Source organism: Verticillium nonalfalfae (assembly GCF_003724135.2).
Source record: "Verticillium nonalfalfae strain VnAa140/NRRL 66861 chromosome Unknown scaffold_7, whole genome shotgun sequence".
In the NCBI taxonomy this organism is placed as follows: domain Eukaryota; kingdom Fungi; phylum Ascomycota; class Sordariomycetes; order Glomerellales; family Plectosphaerellaceae; genus Verticillium; species Verticillium nonalfalfae.
The window spans coordinates 365,941-380,779 of record NW_021167232.1 but is presented as its reverse complement, the minus strand read 5'-3'; the positions used below and the strand labels follow the sequence as shown (position 1 = coordinate 380,779).

Sequence of the window (14,839 nt, the reverse complement as noted above, 5' to 3'; positions counted from 1 at the left end):
CGGGGGGTGGGACGGGGACAGGCTCAGGCTTGACCGGGGGGTTGACGGGGGGGTGGACAGGGACGGGCTCGGGCTTGACCGGGACGACCGGGGTCGGGTAGATGGGCACGAGGGTCTGCGTGGGCACGGCCTTGGTCAGGGTGACGGTGGCGGCGCCGTGCGTCTCGTAGTACGTCTGCTTGTGCTCGTACTGCTTGATCGTCGTCTTCTCCTGGTCGTACCAGCTGGTGCGCGTGTACGTGTCGGTGCAGGTCGTGGCGACGCCGTGCACGTAGCTGACGTAGGTCGTGCACTCCTCGTAGTACCAGGGCTTGGGCTCGTAGTGCTTGGTGTACACCTGGCCGGGGTAGCAGTCCTTGCCGTGGTACTTCTGACACTTGTCAATGGTGTAGTGATGGGTCAGAGTGGGCTTGGGGCCGGCTGCTTTCACGTTAGATTCACACAATCTGGGCGGAACAGGGGTGGAGAGCCCCCAAAGGTGCACATACGGTGGTAGGTGGGCTCATCTGGTTCGTGTTAGCACCGCGTTTCGGGTGACCGAAGACGAATGGGCCGAGGACTTACAGTGGAAGCTGGTAGGCGTGGGGTAGACGGTGTCAGTGACGGTGTCAGTGACGGTGGCGGTGGCAGAAGCCGCGAGAGAGGACGAGGCGGCCTCCGAGGACGCGGGCGCCGACGAAGGAGCGACGCTCGAGGGAGCGGCACTCGAAGGCGCAACACTCGAAGGCGCAACGCTCGAGGGCGCGACGCTCGAGGGCGCGACGCTCGAAGGGATGGGCAGCTCAGACGACTGCTGGGCCTGGGCACCAACAATGAGGGCCGAGCTGCCGACGACGAGGCGGAGAAGAGCCGAAGAATGCATTGTAGCTGAGGCCTTGCGGAGGAACGAAAGTGGATAGCTCGTAAGGCGAGAGAAGCGACAGTCAAGGGGGGGATAGACGCGGGACGAGGAGCGGAGAAAAGCGAGAGTGTGGAAGCTGACGTTGCGTTGGAATGCTGAGAGAATAGAAGGAAAGACCTTGGATGTCGACGACGCTGGCCTTCTTTTGTACTCGAAGGACCGCGGTAGAGATCCTCATCCCAACGTATGGAACCGCTGGTAAGAGCTCGCCGGCCGCTTTCGTTCACACACCATCCATGACTATGCGCTTTGTTGGGCGGGAGGGAAAACAGACTGGTTACGCTATGAAGGCGGCAAGCGGGCTCCCAGGTCGGCGCCGAGTGGCATGGTGATCGCAAGGCGAGATGCCGTCAGCGAAATGGTGGACCAAAGAAGAAAAGAAAGCCCGCATTCACAGCTTGCGCGACTCAGCCGCGTTGGGGAAAATACAACCTCCGATCGGTTCAGGGCTGAATCGGCAGATCGATCCACGATGGCATCATGCAGGTTTGCTGATTTGCGGATGGCCGGGAACAGCAGCAGCAGCAGCAGCAGCAGCGGTAGGCGCTCCTGGCAAGGCGGGTGGGGGCCTTGTTCCTGAGACACCAGCGTGCGAGTGCGCCAGTTGGGATTTTTTTTTCCCATGTTCCCCCATCCGATGGTCCGGACGGGGACAAGTCGTTCGCCGGGAACGGATGCGGGGCCAGCGGGACCTGCAGATTCGGCGTGGGGAGCGGGGCCGGCGCCGGCTGCATCAGGACAAGCGGAAGGCCAATTCACCGATTCGACATCCACACGGCAGCAATACGAGACTTGGCGCCAGGCCGGCTGGCTTTTTAGAGTTTATGCCCCCAATCCATCTTGCCGGAGGTGCTGGCATTGAAGGCTGCTCGGTGGAAACTGGCGGGGGTTTCCCACCACGACAGCTTGTCCAGGCGGTTTGGGATGAACAGGGGGAGGGAGGGGGGAGTGGAGAGCACGAAGCTCAAAATCCTGCCTCTAGCACTGCTGGGTTTCTCGTCGTTTCTGGCAGGTGATCAGCAGAGCAAGACCTGGAACAGGCCAATACCAGCAGCAGCTTGTCATCATCGACACGGCAACAGTCATCCTTCGCGTCGTCAACGGTGAAGCAGATGCAGAAATTTTCGTCTCGTCTTCTTCCTTCATTTTCGAATCGAGAGGTATCAAGGGCAGCTTGATGCAACCGTGCATAGCGCCGACCAAAAGAAAACAGGCTAAGTAAAAAATGACAAAGGCATGACATGCTACTCATACACCACGACTTCCCCTAGCTTGCAGCTTCCCCTAGCTTGCAGCTTTGCCTAGCCTGTAGCTTCACTCCCAGCCTGTAGCTTCACTCCCAGCCTACAGCTTCACTCCCAGCCTACAGCTTCATTCCCAGCCTACAGCTTCATTCCCAACGCCTTGTTGACGCGCATGCTCTGCCTGATGCTCAGGTCGAGCATGATCTCCTCGCTACCGCCGGGGATGGCATACGCACGCACATCCCTGTAGAGCCTCTCGACCTTGCCTCCCTGTCCGCCACGGGAGTAGCTGAGGCCGCCAAAGATCTGGCTCGCCTCGCGGGCGCAGAACTCAAAGGTGACGGTGGACTGAGCCTTGAGGCCGGCAATGGCACCACCGAGCTTGAGCATGGCCTCCGTCTCCCCCATCTTCTGGCACTGGAACATGAGGTTCTCGAGCCAGTTGTACGACGCCTCGATCTGGCGCGCCATGTGGGCGAGCTTGAGGCGGATGACGGGGTGCTCGATGAGCTTCTTGCCAAAGGTGCGACGCTTCGAGGCGTACGAGACCGACTCGGAGTAGCAGACGCGAGAGAAGCGCAGGCACTGGATAATGATGCCGATGCGCTCATGGTTGAAGTTGGTCATGATGGCTGCGTCGTGTTAGATCCTCTGCGCTCTCTTGAAATGGAAAGAAAGAAGAGGGGGGGGGGGACACATACCTCGGAAGCCCCTGTCCTTCTTGCCCAGCAGGTTCTCGACCGGCACCTTGACGTCCTCGAACGTGATGTACGTCGTGCCGCTCGACCACACGCCCTGGCAGTCCATCTGACGCGTCGTGACGCCGGGAAAGTCACGCTCGATGAGCAGCAAGCTGACGCCGTTCATACCGGGCTCGCCGGTACGTACCGCGGTAGTGAAATAGCGGGCCCACTTTCCGTTGGTGATCCACTTCTTCTCGCCGTTCACGATAAAGTGCTTGCCATCTTCCGTCAGCTTGGCCTCGCACGAGAGGTTGGCAACGTCAGAGCCGGCGTCGGGTTCCGTGATGGCCAGGCAGATGCGCTCGTCACCGGCGAGGATGCCGGGCAGGATGCGGTCCACGAGAGCCTTTTGTCCGAACTTGACCAGCGGCGGGCAGCCAATGCCGAAGCCGCCGATGATGTTCCAGACGAAGCCACCAGAGCCGGGGCGCGACAGCTCGTCGGTCAGGATGAGCTCGTGGAACAGATCCCACTTCTCAGGCGGCACGGCGTCGACCGTCTTCGGGCTGTACTGGGTCTGGTAGTGCATGCCGAGGAGGCCGGCGAGGTAGCCGCGCTGGCCCATGGCCTTGTAGATCTTGGGGTCGACGAGCTTGGCCTCGTCCCACTCGCTGACGAAGGGCTCAATCTCCTCGTCCACCCACTTGCGCACCTCGTTGCGCAGCGCGACGTGCGTCTCGTTGTAGTAGGGAGAGTGGAACTGCGATTGTTTGTCAGCAAAGCACGAATCGTGACGAGCTGAGGGTCGATCGAGGAGCGAAAAGTGGGAAGGGCAAGGAGAGAGGAAAACATACAGACTGGTACCAACTGGGGTCGGCAAAGGGGATGAGGCTGCCGTAGGGGTCGAAGGGCTCCGACTCGTCGACCGGCGCAGCCTCCTGCGCGGCCTTCTTGACAACGGCCTTGGTGGGCTGGGGCGCAGCGGCGACGGGGGCGGGCTCGACGGGCTTGGGCTTGGAGTCGAGGGAGCCGACCTGCAGCTTGGCCTGGTACTTCTTCAGGATGCCCTCGTTGTGGTACTTCCAGAACTGCTTCGAAGCATCCTTGCCGGCCACGCGCTGGATGATCTTCTTGCCGCCGGGGTGGTCATCCTGGAACTTGGTCAGGTCGTAGACGTCGCCGTCGACAATGATGTACAGGTCGTCGGGCTTGTTGTGCGACGCGACGTCGCTTGTGGAGAAGGTCTTGGACATGGCGACTGTGGTGAGGTTTGGTCGTCGGAAGAGGAGGGGTAAGGAAGAGACCACCAGAGGGAATGAATGCGTGGACGGATGGAGAGAAAGAATTGCGACCGATTGCACCAAGAGAGAAAGAAGCTGCCAAACTTAAGGAAGGGCCAGAAACCTGAGGGTCGGACGGTCAGAGAGTCAGACAATCACATGCCAGGCCTCTGGCCATGGCGGAAACGGGCCTCTGTTCACCCAGTTAGGCCAATGCTTGCGGCTTCTCCTCCATGTCGCCCCATGCCAGGGCCCGATACAGGCCCCGTTGTGTGGGGAAATTCCTCCTTCTGGGGCAATGTTCCGCGTGTCATGTGGCCAGCGCGAGCGTCGCAGAAAAGGTCCATCGACAAACGGCATGTGATCCCAGCTGGTTTGATGTCATTGACTTTTGGTGGGGGGTGGATGGATGGATAGGTAGCAGCCAAAGAAATGATGGGAGACCTCGGCTGATGCATCTTGGGACAGTCCGGGGGGGATATCCTGATGTGGGGGGCGGAGAGAAAGGCCCCCTCTGTCAGGCCTGTCCTTTCACTGACCAATGGACTGGCCGACGTTCGTAAGGGCTCGACACCTCTGAACCGAGCCGAGCCTCGTTCCTCTGTTCCTCCATTCCACTCCACCCCTCCACGATACGCTGCTGCCATCTGCTTGGAGCTAGGGATTGACTGCCCAAAAGAGCCTAGACAAGTCTGGTGCTGTGTCGGGTTGCCTCAAGGTGCACCACGGCACTGCATGAGAATGGGAGTATTGCAGCGCAAAATTGAAATTATGATTGCAAATACTACCAATCTGCGTTCACTTGTTCCATCATGAAATGGGCGTATCCGACCTAGCCGCAGCACCGTCCCTTCAGCATGTCGTCGTATTTTCACCTGCCCCTTCCTAGATTGGGCAGACAGCGTCTACCCCAGAAACGCCGTACGCCCTGAGTGCCGAAGCAAACCCCTTGCACCATAAAACATTCAACAAGAAACTCCTCCACGTGCTGATAGCCCCTCGTTGCCCCTAGGCGCCTCTCGGCTTGGCCTTGGCCTGTGCCTTTTCCTTCTTATCCAGCTTGGCCTTCTTCTTCTTCTCTTCGTTCTTCTCGTCCAACTTGCGTTTGTGTGCCTGCTTCTCCTCATCCGTCTTGGGCATCATCTTGAAGAAACCATCGAGCCTGCTCTGTTGTGAACCCTTTATGTTCTTCTCCAGCCGCGCCCCTGCACTGCGCACGCGGTCCTCAGAGAAACCCTTCTCCGTCACAAGGAATGTCACGAGGCCCTCAATGTCCGGCTTCTCCCACTTGAAGTCGCAGTCGGGGTGGTCTGCCGGCCGCACGTCTGGGTTGAGAAACAGTTCGCGCGCGTCTGCGAATGGCCAGTCCTCCGGCAGCGTGTACTTGCTCTTGGGATCATTCTTGATATAGTCCACCACCCCTTCGAGTGTCTTGTGCTCACGGATCAGCTTGAGCGCCGTGCTGGGGCCGACTTTGGGCACCGGATCGAGGTAATCGCAGCCCAGAAGAATGCAGAGGTCAACAAACTAGCCACAGGTCAGCAGAGTCCGAAACTTGGCCATGTCTCCGAGGAGAACAACGTACTTGGTTGCGCTCCATGCCGAGCCCTTCCATGACCTTGTCGAGATGGATCTCCTGAATCGGCTCCTTGCGCTGCTCACTGTATGTCAGATGGCGCAGCAGGATGGGCGTCTCAAATGTCAGGGTGTCCATGTCCTCGCTCGCGGCAGCGTACACCTTGCCGCCCTTGGCCAGGACGGCGCATTGAGCCTCGGCCTCCGTGGGCGCAATGATGAACGGCACGCCCATCAGCCTCAGCAGTTTCTGGCACTCCGCATTGTGCTCGCGTGTCACGCGCACCGTTCGTCGCGAAAATTTTTCAATATCCTCTGCTGTGCCCGTCTCCTTGGCTTCCTCGAGCCCCTCCTTGGCTTCTTGTTTGCGCTGGAATCGCTTGGCGAGCTCACCCGACTTGAGTTTGGGTGGTGCGCCGTCGAAGACGTAAAGAGGCTTGATTCCATTGTCGACCATGCGCAGTGTACGATAGAACATGCCCATCAGGTGCGAGGTCGTCTCGCCTGATTCGTTCATCAGTTGCTGGCCGTCCGACCGCACTGCGATGAGGAAGGAGTAGATCGACATGGACGCATCAATGGCCACCTTTCGTCCAAACTGATTTTTGATCTCGCCCTCCTTGATCGCGTCGGGAGCCTCCTCCTTGAGGATTTGGAAAAGGTTCTTGATACCCATGGCGGAAGAGAGTGTCGGGGTGGGTTATCGAGTTTGTGTCGTCGTGGGAGCTGCTGCGTCGCTGTGCTGAGGCTGTCAAGTATTATTTCACAGTCATCGGGAGATGAAGGACATGGAAGTGTAGTCGACAGAAGCAGAGTTTCTACAGCTCCGGACAGCCGATGCAGGTTTGCGCGTGGTTGTGGAAAGAGGGTGGGCGGACGGAAATGGTGACAGTCGATTTGGGGAAAGAGCTTGACGCGGTCCCTGACGCGGTGGCTGACACGAATCAGACGCGGAAACGGGAAAGCTCTTTAACGGGCAGCAGCCGCTGGGTGCATCTCTACGCCTGGCGGCAGGTGCAGCCATCGGCCCTCCTCCCCTGTCATTGTGAACTGTGGAGTTCAAGTTCAAGTACCAAAACGCCGTCTGAAGACCCGCTCACAGTCTACCTTGGATTATGTCTTACGTTGACTATACTCTTGGGTGTTGCGCCGCAGCTGTAGACTGATCCTTCGGATACCATCCTATCTCGCCTCAAATAGCGGGTCGTCCAGAAAATACATCTGGGGACCGGTCAGCGGCCGGTCTCGGCCTCTGTCCGCGAATGCGCGTCGCCATACCGCGATACTTCACGACGACTGGGTCGTCAGCTATGGGTCCTGCACCTCCAAACGCTCGCTGGCTGCAGGTCCCTGACACATACTCACAACAGCCACCGAATCAGCGCTACCAGCATCATGTCGGAACAGCGATCATATGAGTCGAGACATTGCGGTAGTTGGCACAGGACACCGGCCGGCATGAGAGGCTCCCTACCAATTTATCCGTCGGGTTTCCAAGTACCCATCCACACCCGTGCTGGCTCCATCGTTGGACGGCATTTGCACCTCCCCGCTCGCCACCATATCCTTTGGCTCCCACCATGCGTCCGCATTCTCCTTGACTGAAGAATCTGGAATATTATACCATCATTGTGACACGCCATGCCTTCTCAGCTTGAAGACCTTCGCAAGGCGAGCAAGATCAGCTGTGACACGCTTGACGTCCAAGGTGAGGAGATCCTTACGTCCGCCAGCGCCGCCACCTGAACTGACAAGTACGAAGTGGCCAAAGGGCTCGGTCCCTTCGTGGATGTCACTTCCAATCAGGTCGGACTCTCCAAGCATTGAATCCTGAAGATCTCTCATTGACAGACCTTAGGCTATCGCTGCAGGGGAGCTCGCTCGCACTGCGCCTGATGGTACCCTCATTCACGAACAGCTCATCCGGCAATCTGCACGAGATGCTCTGGCGTGGCTGCCCTCGGCTGTTCCTGGAGGTGACCCGGTTACATTCGCGGTCGAGATCATGGTATTCGAGCCTATACATCTGCCGCTGTTGGTCCAGCGCCTAACTGCTCGCGCCTATAGATGGTTCGGCTCTCCATTCAATTCGCACCCTATGTGACTGGTTTCCTCCACATCCAAACGAACCCATATTGGGCGTACTCGACCAAAAAAACATACAGAAACGCAAGACGTAAGCTATGACGGCTGCCCCAAGAAATCGGTCAATTTGGGCTGACTTGATGTCGAGGTATTGTTGACATCTTTTCCCGGGTCGATCCGACGTTCGATACAAAGAGGGTTTGTGTTAAGATTCCTGGCACCTTCGAAGGTATTGGGGCCTGTCGCATCCTTGAGAACGACGATATCCCGGCGAACCGTGTCGCAACCCTGGCCACCACCCTCTTCTGCATGGAACAGGCCGTTTTGGCCGCCAATGCACGGTGCACCTACATTGCCCCCTACGTCAACGAACTCAAGGTCCATTTTGAGCCTGGGTGAGCAGCTTTTGAGTCAACTAACACCGGAATGGAGATTGACCAATTTACATAGTTATGTTGATCAAAACAAGGCTTTCGATTTCACGCGCCAAGTACAGCATCACTATGCCGAAACCTCAGCGCGAACGCAGGTCCTTGCAGCTAGCTTGACGTCCACAGCGGAGGTTTTGCAGTTGGCCGGCATCCACCACATTACCGTGTCACCGCCTCTCCTCCGTGGTCTTTCAGACAGCTCACTTCCAAGTGAGCATGGTAAGCTCGGTGCCTACTTTGCAGCTGGGCCGGAATCAAAGTTCGACAGGAAAGCATTCGACGCTTTATATAGGGGAAGGGAAAGTGCATATCGCACTTTGTTCACCAGAAGCGGGCATGGATCGGCTGAAGTGAAGCTTAACCAAGCCATCAATATATTTTGCGACAAGCAGGATGAGCTCGAAGAGGTTGCTCGTCGGGCTCTAGACGACGCCATGGCGAAGTAGAAACAATGTTTTCGCGAGGGTTGATAATTCGATATCCAATCCGCGTTTGATTAGCATTATGATTGTTCCGCCGCCATGTGCCCCTCTCGTCGCCTTCTGAATCCCACCTGAGGCGTCAGACAGGGTGAAGTTGGATGGATGCGGGCAGCGAAGGAGGACGCCAATTGGCTCTAGCTGCGCCAGATTGCACACTCAACAATTGCTAATTGCTACCCCTGCTCGAGCGCCTTCGGTCACTCGAATTGGACCATGCCTCATCTGCAGCATTTCAGCCCCAGCAGCATGTTCGTCGCACGAAGCCGATGCAGCCTAGGATCGCCTGCCCAATCGCGGCCAACAAAAGGCAATGCAACATGTCGTGGCCAACATTCTGGCTTGACAGGGCTGTTACTCAGGGCTGGCCGCCTGCTTTTGAGAGTCTGAGGGGTGTCTGCCTTGCTCACGGTTCCCCTCATACATTCTCACTCAACCTAGGTAAGCAGAGGTGCTCTGGCATCAACGCTCCAACGACATGCCTTCGCTGGGTCTCGAGACTGTTTACCCAGCGCCTGGGACCATACCAAGCCCACGTTGGCGCCGCACCGTTGAGTGAGTTTGAACCGCCTTCCACTAATCAGTGAGCTCATACCCTCAGCATCGTCTGTGTTCACGGATTCGGCCGCAACCCCTTGCAGACATGGTATCACGATATCGCAGGCAAGACATGGGTCGCTGAGACGGACTTCCTGGGCTCGCTTGCCGACAATGCTCGTGTCATGCTCTACACCTACAACGCTGACCTGGCTGCCAACATGAATGCAGCCAGCATCGCCATGCATGCCACCGAACTCATAGGCCTCATCAACAGCTGCTGCAGCGACACTGGAGGAGGTCCGTTCATATTCGTAGCCCATGGCTTTGGTGGGCTCATCATCAAAAAGGTGGTCTGGCCGTGCATTCCCATGTCATTCGCTGATACTGACAAGCCCCCAGGCTCTCGCGCTATGTCTTCTGAACCCAAGCTTCCCAAATCATAAGTCGATCAGGGCAACTGCAGCCGGAATCATTTTCTTGGGGACGCCACACATCATAGACTCTGAGCCTCTGTTGACCTGCGTCAAAACCACTGTTCTTCTGCATGCCCGGCAGTCATCCCGTATCACGACCAACGAAATCAAGGAGTACGTTGAGTCGGCCAAAGCGATCAACCTCAGTTTCACTTCCGGTTTGACCAGAGAACTTGAGATTGTCAACTTTACTGAGGGTATTACGACCAACATCGCGCCCGATGACGAGCCCGCCTACATGACAAATATCATCCCGAAAGCCAGTTCTGCCCTGGGAATGGGCCAAGGTATCACCGAAATCATGGAGTGCACCCATGAACAAATGACGAATTTTGCATCCCCGGTAGACGACTGCTTTCGTCGACTTCAAGAACGACTTGTAGACATGCACGCTGCCATCACACAGGGCACTGCTTTCAGACCAGCCACGTTACCATTACTACCGACGCCCAAATCACCCCGCCCAAAGTCGCCGCCATCGACACTGCCTGGATCGAGGCCGACAAGCCCTGGTGAGTCAAGTTGACTGTGCATATGAGAACCTCTGTCTGATGCCCTTAACCTTAGCGCGCGCAAGTGATTCTTCACGTAGCAGTCGGGGATCCTTGACCCGGTCCCAGAGAAAGCTTGTCAACGAGCAACGCCTCACATTCATGACCTGGCTGAAAGGCTGGACAGAGGACAATCTTGGCAATCATATTGCCCCAGCGCTGCGAACCAGGCACTGGTTCTTGTTCAACATTGCATTCAAGAACTGGATGAGCTCTCCCTCTTCGAGTGCCTTGTTTATCACAGGAGATACTGGCACAGGCAAAACGTATCTCGCAAAGACCATTGTCAACCACCTGATTACTGTTCAACCCCCAGAAAATCCAACGATAGCCTTTTTTTGCAACACCCATACGAGCCATGCAAAACAACCAGCCATTCTAGACTACTTCATCTACGACCTTCTGTGCCGTAAACCGGAATGGTTCGATGGCGTTCCTCCCAGATACAGGAATCGTACACCCCCAGGTTCTCGATTTTCTCACGATACCCTGTTTGATATTCTGCGTGGTATCAAGAGCACAAAGCTTTCGATGAATACCGTTTACTTCATCATTGATGGCCTTGACCTGTGTGATCCCTCTCTCGTGGAACGTCTCGTACAGCAAATAAGCAGTCTTATCGGAAAACTTATCATTGAAGGAATCGACCAGACACCGCTTCCAGGTCAAGTCGAACCACCTAGGCCACGTTTCAAGTTTCTGCTCACCATGAGCCCCAATCGTGTACCTCGCCAGACATCGGGATTCCGACATATCCAACTTGCGCCAGCCGTCGTTAAGGCAGATATCGCAGTATATGTTGATGAGTTTTTTGAGCGCTTCACTGGCATCATCCCGTCACAGATGATCCGCAAAAAGAAATTTTGGGTCAAAGATGAGTCGGATACCTTTTTCGTCGCCGCAGCTAGTCATTGTGCAGAACTTGAACGGGCAGAAGACTGCAGGCGCGGGGGTTTCGAATCATACGATGACATTTGTCCTCCGTCAGTCTCTCAATACTATGATCACGAGCTATTACCTATTCTACAGGACACAAGCAGCAATAACTACGCTCTGCTTCTGCTGATGCTCCATATTAGCGCTCTCGGCCCGCTCAATATGACAGAGATGCTAGATGCGATATCGTGTCTGTATGACGACTCGGATGTCAAGGGCATGACTCCATGGTCGTTGCTTAGAGGCCGGATCTCTCGACTCGTGCCCTGTCATGGCCCCGGATTTAGACCTATTCACAGAAGCTTGGTTATTTACATTGAAAGATTTGTTACTCGACAAGAACAACACGCAAATTTGGCCGCCATCTGTCTAAGATATCTATCACGCCCACAGTTCACTTCGCCATTCTCTATCTATGATAGACCACGACCAGAAGCACAAGACTTCCTCAATTCAAAGTACCCATTTTACTCGTACGCCGCGACACGGTGGGCGCGGCACCTTGCACGATCCGAGACAAAGGGCTTCAAACTGTTATCGAAGCTCGAGGACTTCATATCTGACCGATCTCAAACCTTTCAGACTTGGTGCCACTATAAAGCATGGTCAGAAAATGAGAGCGAATCATGCGCCGGCCATCGTGTGCCACCTTGCATTGAGTTGGCGAAAGAAGACGCGCGAATCATGGTCCGGCATTTTCTGTCATCAGCACAAACAAAGCCCGTTCTTGAAAAGATAATGGACCGCTTACTACCCTTTGGCATGTTAGACCTGCCAAGGAACATGTTGAAGTTTGCCATCCGTCGTCGAGAACCTCTTCTTAGATGTTGGGATGACCTTCAAGACTACCACGGCCTCAACATTTTGCACCATGCCTGCCGTGAGGGGCACATTCAAATCATAGAGCTAGTCCTCGAGTGTACCCAGGACATCAACAAACGAGCCAGAGGTACCGGAGAAACAGCGCTACTTATTGCTTGTCAGGGTAGTCACAGAACCCTGACAGCGGACAACGATAGTCGCTCCCTCGAAATCGCTGACATACTCCTACAGGCTGGTGCTAATCCGAATATTCCATCATATGCAGGAGATACCTGCTTGCACATTGCGGGAAGATCGAATGATGCGCGCTTGGTTCAAAAGCTGTTGCAATATGGCGCGTTACCAAACGTTTCAGATCTCAAAGGAATTACTGTCCTCGAATCTGCAGCTGTCTTAGGTACGGATCTGAAAGCAGTCGAGTTGCTCATTGATGCAGGGGCCGATGCCAGCGTGTGGTGTCAGGACAAGCGGAGCCCGATAACAGATGCGATCGTCAGAAAAGATTTCGACATGTTCAAGATTCTTCTTCGTGGTATAAGCGACATAAACATGATCGACGGTAATGGCGTTGGAATTTTGCACCATCAGCTGATATTGGAGCGTCCTGAGTGGCTGGCTTGTCTCCTCGAGAGGCCTGGTGTCAACCTCGACCTGATGCCGCTGAAGGATGGCGAATTGGGTATCCCCCCTCTAGCGTTCGCGGCAGGACATGGTTACTCTACTTCTGCTGAGATGTTGCTTGCTGCCGGCGCGACACCAGGATATGTCCCTGGTCAGGCCGAACTTCTCCCGCTTCATTACGCTATTCAGGCTGAGGGCGCGGGAGATGCACGCATGACGCGGATTCTTCTTGAGTACGGCGCCCCGTTGAACACGCTTGAGATACATGCGGGCTGGGGTAGAAGGTCCGCTCTGTCGAGGGCTGTCTCAACCAAAAGTGAGAGCATCGTGCGGATGCTTCTTGACTATGGCGCAGACCCAACAATGGAAGAGGGTTGTGGCGACCGAGGACCACTCCATCTCGCTGTCAAGAGGAATTGCCCCGCCATCGTCCGCATGCTCATGGAGCATCCGCTGCCGCCGGATCCCAACTACATCCCCGAACACGGTGTCCATGTGCTCATTCATGCGGTTCAACCCGGAAAGGGTGCTGAAATGACGAAGCTCCTACTGGGTTACGGCGCAGATACCCAAATTTTCCATCGTCCAGCTCAGGCGGAGAGCCCTCTACATTATGCTGCTGGTGATGGTATGGCTGATGTCTGTCAGGCATTGTTAGACCACGACCCAGCAATGATCAACCTACAGGACGATGAGAGTCTTTTAATCGACACACCACTACACCGGGCTGCGAGGGCTGTGAAGCCGCAGGAAACCATTGCGTGTCTCTTGGCAGCTGGAGCTCGACCTGAGTCACAAGCGTACTTGTTCATGGATATTCCACTCCACCAAGCCTGTCAAAAGGCCAATCTGGAGGCGGTTAAAATCCTGCACGCTGCGGCTCCAGAGCTGATCAATTCCCAAGACTTCTACGGCCATACGCCACTCATCGACGCCTGTCGCGAGGGTGCAGTGGCGGTTGTAGAGTTTCTGCTACACAATGGCGCTGATATTGGCCAGAAAGACCATCTGGGCGACTCATGTGTTGGACGGATTGTCGACCAAGAGCCAGGGATTGCGCTCCGGCTTATCCGCCTGCTGCTCAATCACGGACTTGGTATCAACGATATTGTGGCCTGTGATGGTTTCACGGTTCTTGCCGAGGCGTGTGTCGTTCAGAATATGCCTCTCGTGGAGTATCTCCTTGAAAAGGGGGCAGATCCCATACGTTGCCAGCGTGGACCTGACGGCACCTCTTGGAGGACAGCAGTGCATCTTGTCATGCAGAGACGTAAGCCGAAAGCTTTAGATGTTCTGCTCGAGCGGCAAGACGTCCGGGACCACATGAAAGCACTTGATTGGGCGGGGAAGACTGTTCTTCATTGCAGCTCACGGCATCCCACCACGCAGTCAATGATTAGCAAGCTTTACTGGGCCTCTGGCGGAGTGGAAGACATTGACTTCTTCACGGACCTCATAGACGTGAGAGACCGGTTTGGACTGAAACCATTCGACTACACACACCCTTGTGTACGCAAGAACCCAGCTCCAGACACAATACGTTGGCTTGATCGCACAATTCATGCGTCCATATTGAAGGTGGTATACACACACAGGACTCTGCGCAACCACCAGACTGCGATGCTCGATATGATCGACCTGCTATTATTCCGTGGAGGTTACGACAAGCATACCATCACTCTGTTCCATCGACTTGCCTTACGAGTCGATATTGTGGAGAAAAGCGACAAGTACGAGGAAAATACATATTATAACTGGACATGCGACTGCTGCGATAAGGCTATGAGTGTCGCAGCGAAACATTGCATGAAGGTTTGTCGCGTTTGCCAGGTCAGCTTGTGCGACGACCCTGAATGCTGGGATGTGTGGGAGCCACGGGTTCATGTATGGATCACGGTTCCTTTCATTCAAGATACGGACCTAAATTCAACAGAGATGCAACAGACGCTCGAGGATCTTCTCTATGCCTTTGACCCTGCACAGGATGAAAAGAGGGCTGAGGCACGCGTCACGGCTGAGGTTGGGCTGCCCAGTGACTCGGAGTCCGACACTACAACTCTTTCACTCGCGGTCCTCCACGCTTTCGGACTTCTCGAAATTCCACGCAAGGCTTGGGGTCCATTCTTGCCACTATCGCCACGCCTATTCGCCCGTCTGGCAAGCTGGGACTGGATGCTTTTGCCAACAAGAAAACGTTTCGAAGAGAGTGTCTGGGCTG

General features: G+C 55.6%; 5 protein-coding genes across 5 annotated transcripts; 2 read left to right on the top strand and 3 right to left on the bottom strand.

The window, feature by feature from the left end:
• Positions 1-13: 13 nt before the first annotated feature.
• D7B24_008169 (uncharacterized protein) lies at positions 14-862 on the bottom strand (the record flags this gene model as incomplete). The annotated part of the gene is made up of 3 exons (XM_028642263.1): positions 14-420; positions 489-506; positions 565-862. Coding segments are annotated over 3 exons (723 nt in total), but the record flags the coding sequence as incomplete, so codon positions are not given.
• A 1,421-nt stretch (positions 863-2,283) lies between these two features.
• On the bottom strand, positions 2,284-4,081 carry D7B24_008168 (uncharacterized protein; the record flags this gene model as incomplete). Its single annotated transcript, XM_028642262.1, has 3 exons — positions 2,284-2,777; positions 2,847-3,588; positions 3,683-4,081. The coding sequence occupies 3 exons, from the start codon at positions 4,079-4,081 to the stop codon at positions 2,284-2,286; spliced, it is 1,635 nt and encodes a 544-aa protein (XP_028498634.1).
• A 1,035-nt stretch (positions 4,082-5,116) lies between these two features.
• On the bottom strand, positions 5,117-6,359 carry FEN1 (Elongation of fatty acids protein 2; the record flags this gene model as incomplete). The annotated part of the gene is made up of 2 exons (XM_028642261.1): positions 5,117-5,635; positions 5,694-6,359. The coding sequence occupies 2 exons, from the start codon at positions 6,357-6,359 to the stop codon at positions 5,117-5,119; spliced, it is 1,185 nt and encodes a 394-aa protein (XP_028498633.1).
• A 965-nt stretch (positions 6,360-7,324) lies between these two features.
• Positions 7,325-10,271, top strand: D7B24_008166 (uncharacterized protein; the record flags this gene model as incomplete). The annotated part of the gene is made up of 11 exons (XM_028642260.1): positions 7,325-7,391; positions 7,446-7,489; positions 7,542-7,691; positions 7,751-7,859; positions 7,917-8,163; positions 8,219-8,641; positions 9,178-9,233; positions 9,342-9,568; positions 9,618-10,034; positions 10,112-10,203; positions 10,259-10,271. 11 exons carry the CDS (start codon positions 7,325-7,327, stop codon positions 10,269-10,271), a joined length of 1,845 nt encoding a protein of 614 aa, XP_028498632.1.
• A 2,239-nt stretch (positions 10,272-12,510) lies between these two features.
• D7B24_008165 (uncharacterized protein) lies at positions 12,511-13,327 on the top strand (the record flags this gene model as incomplete). The annotated part of the gene is made up of 2 exons (XM_028642259.1): positions 12,511-13,249; positions 13,320-13,327. 2 exons carry the CDS (start codon positions 12,511-12,513, stop codon positions 13,325-13,327), a joined length of 747 nt encoding a protein of 248 aa, XP_028498631.1.
• Positions 13,328-14,839: the final 1,512 nt, after the last annotated feature.